Genomic DNA, 10000 nt, shown 5'->3' with positions numbered 1-10000 from the left:
CACACACACACACACAGAACACACACACACACACACACACACACACACACACACACACACACACACACACACACACACAGAGGCACACACACACACACACACACAGAGGCCCACACACACACAGAGACACACACACACACACACAAACACACACACTACTAATTATTCTGCTGCCCTTCTGCTGATGGAGGCTGCCATGCGTACTTAAATTACACAAAGTCAGGTCTTATTGCTAAGACATAATAAACCCAACTTAACCAATTTTCATAAAATTTGTCATATTGATTTCTCTCCATATTATAGATATCATACACAACATCAATCCAATCATCCACAGTAGGAGGGGCCTTCTGAAGCCATTTTCTTGTCAAGGCCTTTTTGGCCACTAATAGGACTCTCAACAGATATTTGACTAGTTTTCCACATTGAAGTTCCTCAAAGTCACAGAGATACAATGTTTTGAAATCATAGTTAATTCTTATGCTGAAAGCAAGTTCTAAATGGCTATGGACACTTAACCAAAAAGGACCAACAAAGGCACAATTCCAAAAGATGTGAAAGTGATCTGCCATAGTGCATCCACAACATCTCCAGTAGTTAGTTAGAGTAGAATAGTTTGCCTTTTGGGCTGGAGTATAAAAGAATCTAATAATGTTTTTCCAACTAAAGAATCTCCATGAGGGTGAACTTGTCATCCTCCATTGATGTGCACAGATCCCTTCCCACTCCTTCTGTGATAATGACAAGCTACTCTCCTTTTCCCACCTGGATTTGATTGACATTGTATTGTCTCTTGCCAAGGCCTGAAGAGCAACATATAGTCTGGAAATTATTTTTCTGTAAGCTACATCTTCACAGGCTTTCAGAAAGATGTCGATAATAATGTTTCTACAAGGTTCTTTCTCTTTCCTTATAAAAGATGTATTAATAAAGTCTCTGATTTGCAGATATCTAAAATGGTCCTGATTCTCTAAACCAAATTGGTCCTTCAGCTCCTGAAAACTAAATCTTGTTTTATTAAAGAGATGCATGCCGTAAGACCTTTGTTGTTCCACACAAGGACTTGTTTGTCGTGGATACTGGGTATAAAATCAGCTTCGTAGGCAAACCATTTGAAGATACCCATCCTGTCTCTCAGGGGGTGTCGTTTAGCTATTTTATCCCATATCCCCAGGGAGCAAGATATCCAGGGATTACTGGGATCAGAAATTTGGTCAATTAGTGCACAGTCACCAATTAACATACTCATTGGACATCTCCCTCCCATTGAGCATTCTATTTCTTTCCACCTTGATCTATAACTGGGCGTACACCATCCGACTAAAAATCTAAGTTGAGCAGCCTTGTAATAATCTAGTAGACATGGGAGAGCAAGCCCTCCCCTATCTTTAGCCAGTTTTAGTGTTTTGTACCTTACTCTAGGTTTTTTCCCTGCCCAGATGAATCTAGCTAGAAGTTTATCCCATTCCATAAAGTAATGTCCGGGCTTCTCAATAGGTATGGATTGGAATACATACAGAAGACTAGGTAGTATATTCATTTTAATTGAGTCTACACGTGAATAGATACTAGAAGTTTTCCGACTATTTTTCTTGCCTTCTTTTTTCCGCTGTGGATGTTATTGAGCTTGTAGAAGTTTTAGCTCTTACGTTCTGAACATCTCGCACTGCCATTGCCCGATGTCATTTCTGAGTCATATCACTCCATAATCTGTCTCTCTTTTAAATGCCTATTCCCTGAATGGTAGGCTACAATGACTATGTGTTTTATATATAATATCGAAACAAAATAACCCAGTCAGTCTCATCTACGAGATGTTTAGGCCTCCTCCAATACTGGCATCTGGGCTCATAGGTTGCAGATTTGCTTAGTGGCCTACCAAGGCTCTGCAACGAGACGCGACATGGGAGATGGTTTAACCGCAGAGTCCGCGGCTGTAACCGCGAACCGCGCATCTCTAATGCAGACGCCAAATGCTTCGAGTTAGTGGTGGTGGTAATTAAACATGAATGAGGCCACATTTATGAATGGGAAATGTTGATTTTGTTAACAAACAACTGAAAACGTAACACAGGGGGCCTTTAAAGAATAAATATATATTATTCATTATTTATACAAAATATTATTTTCTGTCCATATTACACATCCCTACCTCCTTGGCCGCCAGCAATGACTTGACACACACTAAGAGACCACTGCAAATTTGAACACATGCACACACACACACACACACACACACACACACACACACTAAGAGACCACTGCAAATTTGAACACAGCAGCGCCGCACGCTCACCCTCAAGGTTGCCCAGTAGTGTGTCCAGCTTGAAGCCGGTGAAGTTGGCGGTGGTGGGGGGGGCGGAGGTGTTGGCGACGGGAGGCGGTGACGTCGCGGGTAGCGTGATGCTGTGGGGGGGCACGGCGAAGAAGCTGACCAGCACCGTGAGCAGCACCACCATGACCACCAGGAAGATGAGGAAGGTGGCCTTGGCGTAGATGTGGGCCCCCACCAGGCACACCAGCAGACACAGCAGGAGGATGGCGCTGCCGTAGAGCACTGACCACCAGTAGCCCACGGGCAAGACCTCATACACACCACCACGCGAGCCATCTGCACACACACACATAGAATTAACACACACACACACACACACACACACACGCACAGACACGCGCGCGCACACACACACATGCACACGCGCGCGCACACACACACATGCACACACGCATGCACGCACGCACACACACATAGAATTAACACACACACACACACGCACGCGCATACACACACGCACGCGCGCACACACACACACACACACACTCGCTCATACACACACATGCATGCACGCACATACGCACACACACACACACACACACACACACACACACACACACGCACACACACACACACACACACAAACAAACACAGACACAATGGCAATGAAGATGGTGAAAGCTAACTAGGATAAACACTTTGGAGTAATGTAGAGGGTGAATGCTAACAAGGATGAGCACTTTGGAGTAATGTAGAGGGTGAATGCTAACTAGGATGCTAACTGTGGCTATGAAGAGGGTGAATGCTAACTAGGATGCTAACTGTGACAATGAAGATAATGAATGCTAACTAGGATAAACACTTTGGGGCAATGTAGAGGGTGGATGCTAACAAGGATGAGTACTTTGGGGCAATGCAGAGGGTGGATGCTAACAAGGATGAGCACTTTGGGGCAATTAAGATGGTGACTGCTAACTAGGATGAGCACTTTGGGGCAATAAAGATGGTGAATGCTAACTAGGATGGCAACTGGGGCAATAAAGAGGATGAATGCTTACTAGGATGAGCACTTTAGGGCAATAAAAATGGGGGAATGCTAACTAGGACAGGGGTGGGCAAACTTTTTGGCTCAAGGGTTTTGAAAATTGGCTGACGGGCCGTACAACAACCCCCCCACGACACACACATAAAAAAAAAAATTATAGCCTATAATTTAGTATGAAAAATATTTATTTTAAAATATGAATTGCTTAAAAATACTGCTAATTGTATGCTGTTTAACACATGTATAAACTGTGCACTGTCGCTTTAAGACAGTCGCTTTAATTCACGTTTATTTCTCAATGATCTTCTGCCTGCTCCGCTATGGCTAGTGCTGTACCTACGGCTGGGCCCTCTCACAGTTTTTAAATGGTCAGTTGTGGGAACTACTGTTGCCTTCATGATTTCCTTTTAAAAGTTTCTTATAAGAAGGAGATATCAATTATAAACAATGACAAGCCAGCTGGAACCTGCGGCTCTCTCTCCCTCTCGTGAGTGCAGACGCGTTCCCAATTAAATGGATCGCATAATGTTCACGTTAGATCTGCAGCAAAGGAGATAACTAAGAGTTAACTTAGTTTAACATGATGTTATCTCTATTTAACATGATGTTTTGACATTGACATTGTAAACGTTCTCTAAGGAGAGTGAAAAGCTAACCAACGTCATCTCTATCGCAGGAAAAAAATAGCGAGCAGCCTGATAACCAAATGAAATGCTCGGCGGGCCGGATGAAAGTGCTTGGCGGGCCGGATCCGGCCCGCGGCCGCAGTTTGCCCACCCCTGAACTAGGATGAGCATTTTGATGCAATGAAGATGGTGAATGCTAACTAGGATGGCAGCTGGGGCAATAAAGAATATGAATGCTTACTAAGATGAGCACTTTGGGGCAATAATGCTAACTAGAATGAGCACTTTGGGGCAATACAGAGGGTTAATGCTAACTAGAATGAGCACTTTGGGGCAATAAAGAGGGTTAATGCTATGAGCACTTTGGGGCAATACAGAGGGTTAATGCTAACTAGAATGAGCACTTTGGGGCAATACAGAGGGTTAATGCTAACTAGAATGAGCACTTTGGGGCAATACAGAGGGTTAATGCTAACTAGAATGAGCACTTTGGGGCGATAAAGAGGGTTAATATGGTCACCTGTCTCTATATAACACAGTATGTCTATGGTGGTCACCTGTCTCTATATAACACAGTATGTCTATGGTCACCTGTCTCTAGATAACACAGTATGTCTATGGTCACCTGTCTCTATATAACACAGTATGTCTATGGTCACCTATGGTCACCTGTCTCTAGATAACACAGTATGTCTATGGTCACCTGTCTCTATATAACACAGTATGTCTATGGTCACCTATGGTCACCTGTCTCTATATAACACAGTATGTCTATGGTCACCTGTCTCTATATAACACAGTATGTCTATGGTGGTCACCTGTCTCTAGATAACACAGTATGTCTATGGTCACCTGTCTCTATATAACACAGTATGTCTATGGTGGTCACCTGTGTCTATTGTGGTAGAAATTTTGGATAACTAACAAAATCGTATTACATAGAGGTGATAAACATTACATTGTCATATATGCTTTTCTGTACATTCAATTCTATGCATAAACTTTGCTTTGTCTGTCATTTGCTCTCTCTATGTCAGGACTTTCTAATAAAGGTCATGCAACCCCTTTTGTCACGAGTGTCTGCCTGAGGCAGTAATATTTAAGGAATATCCTGAGAAGGAGCATACGATGACAAGAAAATGCTAAAGGATGTATAGGATGTATATGAATTGTATTGACCTACTAAAATGCTAAAGGATGTATATGCTAAAGGATGTATATGAATTGTATTGACCTACTAAAATGCTAAAGGATGTATATGCTAAAGGATGTATATGAATTGTATTGACCTACTAAAATGCTAAAGGATGTATATGCTAAAGGATGTATATGAATTGTATTGACCTACTAAAATGCTAAAGGATATATATGCTAAAGGATGTATATGAATGGTATTGACCTACTATCTTACTTCCTTGGAGTAGCCACATGACTTGCTAAAGGATGTATATGAATGATATTGACCTACTATCTTACTTCCTTGGAGTAGCCACATGACTTGATGTGAGGAGCATATGCTATGTCCAAGAGGTACTCTGTATACATGTATTGTTGTATTTCTGCATGTATGAGGAGTTTTGGAAAAGACCACTGTATGTTCAAGTGAGAAGGACTCATCTGATTGCTATTATTACTACGTAAGTAACATGTATAAGACTGGAGCCTTGCCCTACAGAACTTGGAGTTTGGCTGTATACGTAACATGTACAGTATAAGATGGGGCCTTGCCCTACAGAACATTGGGTTTGGAACTGGAATGTGCTGTCGCTGGTAAGTAACATGTATAAGATGGGGCCTTGCCCTACAGAACTTTGGGTTTGGAACTGGAATGTGCTGTCGCTGGTAAGTAACATGTATAAGATGGGGCCTTGCCCTACAGAACTTTGGGTTTGGAACTGGAACATGCTGTCGCTGGTAAGTAACATGTATAAGATGGGGCCTTGTCCTACAGAACTTTGGGTTTGGAACTGGAACTTGCTGTCGCTGGTAACGTGCCCCTGGCGTTGTGAATAAACCTGTAGTGTTTTCTCACACCTGAGTGTGCCTGAAGATTTTTGATCAAACTATAGCTACCTGTCTCTAGAGTCACCTGTCACTAAAACAGTATAATCACCTGTCTATGGTTACCTGTCTCTATGGTCACCTGTGTCTATGGTCACCTGTCTCTATGGTCACCTGTCTCTATGGTCACCTGTCTCTATGGTCACCTGTGTCTATGGTCACCTGTCTCTATAGTCACCTGTCTCTATGATCACCTGGGAAGGAAACTGTACAGACACTTAAAAGCACTATTGAGAATGCAGCTCCTTTTCTCCCATTGACACAAAACAGATAAAACATATTTCTCAAATGGGGAGGAAAGACATAGAGTTGAATTAAAACCGACACACACACGCACGCACGCACACACTAGGGATGTAACAGTATGAATATTTAACCTCACGCTTATAGTGACCAAAATTATCACGGTTTTCGGTATTATCACGGTATAAAAAGATGCAGAGTGGCTACATGATACAGTACCTGCTACACGTTTTGTGGTGAAAATGTTCCACCTTTTAAAATCAGGTGTAACCTAATCCGTATTGCAGTTAAATCCATCAATTAGACAACAGAATCAGTAGGGTACCAGTTTTTTTTTCATTGTACCAGGCCTACTGTATGTCAAAAGCAGGCTCGGATGAAGCTGGGAAGGATTAAACACACGGTTTCCACACCGTGGTAATCAACTGCGATAATTATGATATTTGAAATGAAAACGGTAATTGTTATAGTCTATAGTCAAGATTTTTATCGCGGTTTACCATTATACCGGTAATCGTTACATCCCTAGCACACACACACAAAGATACAGAAACACACACATACAGACACACACACATACAGACACACACACACACACACACACACACACACACACAAAACAAAGACAAACACACACACACACACACACACACACATGAATGTTAAGACATTACCTTCAGGAGCTCCAAAGGTGGAAAGCACGGCCTCCACCAGTCCCAGCACATAGAGGGCGCTACCGCACACGTTGGCCAGGAAGAACATGATGCCCATGCTGCCCCCGAACTCAGGGCCCAGAGCCCTGCTGATCATGTCTGCAGCACCCAGTTAGGGCTCCATAACACACACACACACACATATATATATATATATATATATATATATATATGAGAACAACAATCCGGGTACGTTTTTTTGACACATCCGGGCATTTTTAGGTGAAACTACCCGGAAATATTTGAATGGGGGTCTATGAGAATTTCAGTGCATTACATTTGAACTTTACCCAAGTGTTATATATAGCTATTTATACCGATCTAATGCTATGGCCAGCCAACAGACGAGTTATACAAACTCTCTTCCAAGTCCTGACCCGTGTCGCTATTTTATAGCGCATTTAACATGCAGAGTGCAACCATAATAGCACTAGTGCTAGGTGTTGCAGGCTAACTCGGAGCTGAACTATGACATGTAATCACAGCTCCTAGTTTGCTAGACTTTAGCTAGCATGACTGACTGACTTTAGCTAACAAAGTGTTTGCCGCAGACGTAAACTAATTTAGATGGCGGGTCCCACAGCCTCCCATCGGGATTCTCTCTTCTGATTGCCTGGAGCCACAAACAGCATATATACAACACACGCACACACACGTGTAACCTGCGTTGTGTTGAACCTGCACGATTCAGCCCTGCACACGCCCGGACTCGAACCCGCGAACAGCAGCACCTCGGATCGGATGCCAGCAGCACTCTTGAGTTTGTATGGAAGTTGCCAGAATCAACTTTGTTTGTTTAATATCGTTACCCCGTAGCCTCATAACGGGTTGAAGCGGAGCTTTGCTTCACCAACGTTATCGATTGGTTTCAGTTTCTCATGCATTAAATGAACGCTCATACCACAAGCCTACCACATAATTTTATGACTATATTTGATGAGACCATATTAGCATATTTCTACTTAATTGCCGAAACTTTTGTTTTCTTTTTTTCTGTCGGTTGATCAATTGAGCAGTGAAATAAGAAGACGAGTGACAGAAGCACCGGGCATAATTAGATTCTGCAGCTCTGCGGACCAGCAGTCTCCTGTAGTGAAACGCTGAAGTTGGCCTAAGTGGCTACAACCATTGGAGATATATTACACACATAGATATATACAGAGATATATATACACACCAGTGGCGATTGCTGCTCTTTGGAACAGGGGAAGCTCTGATAAAAATGCCTACGCACACCGTTATATAGCGCGCTACCTAACTTAGCCTAAATACACAACTGAAACAAAAGTCACAAACTCTGTAACTCCACATTACAGTTTTATTTAAAGTATGCTATTTACAAAGACAAATAGAAACCGACTGTATTGCTCCCAAATTATGAAAATTTGAGCTGCAACTTGCCTTGCCTCTCGACTTCACCTGTCAACACTAACGTTAACGCATCCCTTGAACTTGAACCACTTCCTGTCAGATCGCGACATAATATGCTGTCAATCAAAAAGAGTCCAGCCTCTATGACGGTTCCTCCAATCATCATACAGAAGCTCGGCGTCCGGGTCATCCCACTGTCCCATTCACTCCCAGAGACGCCGGGCTTCCCTGGAAATGACGATTTTGTGGCACTTGTCCAATAAACGTGTAGCTTTTCTACACTGAGATCAGCCCACTCTGTAGTGCCATTGAAAGTCCAGTGAAGCCGAGCGTCTATGGGTTTTTTGCATGGTTTTTTGATGGATCGTGTCGTCACAGCAATGTATTACGGGTGCGAAATCACGATAAATGACCGGCAAAACCTTAATGCTGAACAAACTAGCCATGAAGATGAACATGTTTTCAGCATGTTCTAGTTGGAATAGTAGGCTAGAAGCTTAACTAATGTAATAGTGGTATTTGATGCGATTTTCCGTGATATTTTAGAGGAGGCTGAGCTTCCCCTGTAGTCTTAGAGCAATCGCCTCTGATACACACAGATAATAGAATAGATATAGAATAAATATATATAAAGAATAAATATAAAGAAATATCAGAAATGTGTGTTTATGGGAGAACACATTTTTGCTTCTGAGTGTGTGTGTGTGTGTGTGTGAGTGTGAGTGTGTGTGTGTGGTGTGTATGTGTGTGTGTGTGTGTGAGAGTGCAGTGTTTCCTCTACAGTACGTTTATTTCAGCATGGCGGCCCGCCACGGTTTAATTAATACCGTCACGGTATCAGAATCAGGGCAGACGCACATTTGCTTTTTAAATAAACCTGCGACGTATCGCCCCCTGCTGGCTGCCGCTCACATTACAATTTAATAATAAGTAGCCTAAACTAGACAGAGGTTATTATGGCCCGTCCAGTTTCACTTAATATATTGTATTGATGTAGCCTATTTAAAGCATTAACTTTCTTCTCAGTGTTTCCTCTTCATTTAGTGGTGCCACTGCTTCAGAATTAGGGGAGACGCACAATATTGTCCGGAAGCATAGTAGGCTAAATGCCCTCTGCTGGCTGCTGAAAATTGCAGTTTATGAATAAACAGCGATGCTAATCCGAGGTACCTGTCTAGTTTTATTCCATAAATATATTGTTTTTATAGACTTTAGTAGCATGTGCAATCAAGAGCTTCCATGTGCTACGCATATTTGTCAACATCGCAAAAACTACAATTTTCCACAACTTGGTGGAAAGGTGTAGCACAGACTACATTTCTGAAGCTGATCGCATTGAAAGTATTTCCCATATCATAGCCTATAAGCTCGCTCGTAACAACAGCAAAAATGAAACTGGAGAGTGGATGTCTCCGTGAAGACACCGCTGTTATGTGCACTCAATCGCGAATCGACACAGTAAAAAAGCAACGACTGGTAGTAACGAATTTAAATAGCAAACTTGGCCAAAAACATTTTGTATGCACTCGCGGTGATGGCCTAGTAGACCTAATGTGAATCGCAGACTATAAAGTAAAGGAGATTTGCACCAACTAAAGGCAGTGTTGTGGCTTGTGTTTCTACAACATGTTGGCACAAAACTTAATTTCTGTCATAAGCGAAGTAA

General features: G+C 42.4%; 1 protein-coding gene across 1 annotated transcript in view; it reads right to left on the bottom strand.

Moving 5' to 3' along the window:
* The window catches only part of zgc:153039 (uncharacterized protein LOC767698 homolog), a 57968-nt gene that overhangs the window by 44237 nt on the left and 3731 nt on the right, over positions 1–10000 (bottom strand). Inside the window, 2 exon segments of the mRNA XM_042063764.1 lie at positions 2297–2611; positions 6925–7062. Coding sequence (XP_041919698.1) covers positions 2297–2611; positions 6925–7062 — 453 coding nt within the window.

The sequence above is a fragment of the Alosa sapidissima genome, chromosome 15, assembly GCF_018492685.1.
Source record: "Alosa sapidissima isolate fAloSap1 chromosome 15, fAloSap1.pri, whole genome shotgun sequence".
Classification (NCBI taxonomy): Eukaryota; Metazoa; Chordata; class Actinopteri; order Clupeiformes; family Clupeidae; genus Alosa; species Alosa sapidissima.
The sequence above is the reverse complement of the archived record's forward strand: the minus strand, read 5'-3'. Positions and strand labels throughout refer to the sequence as shown.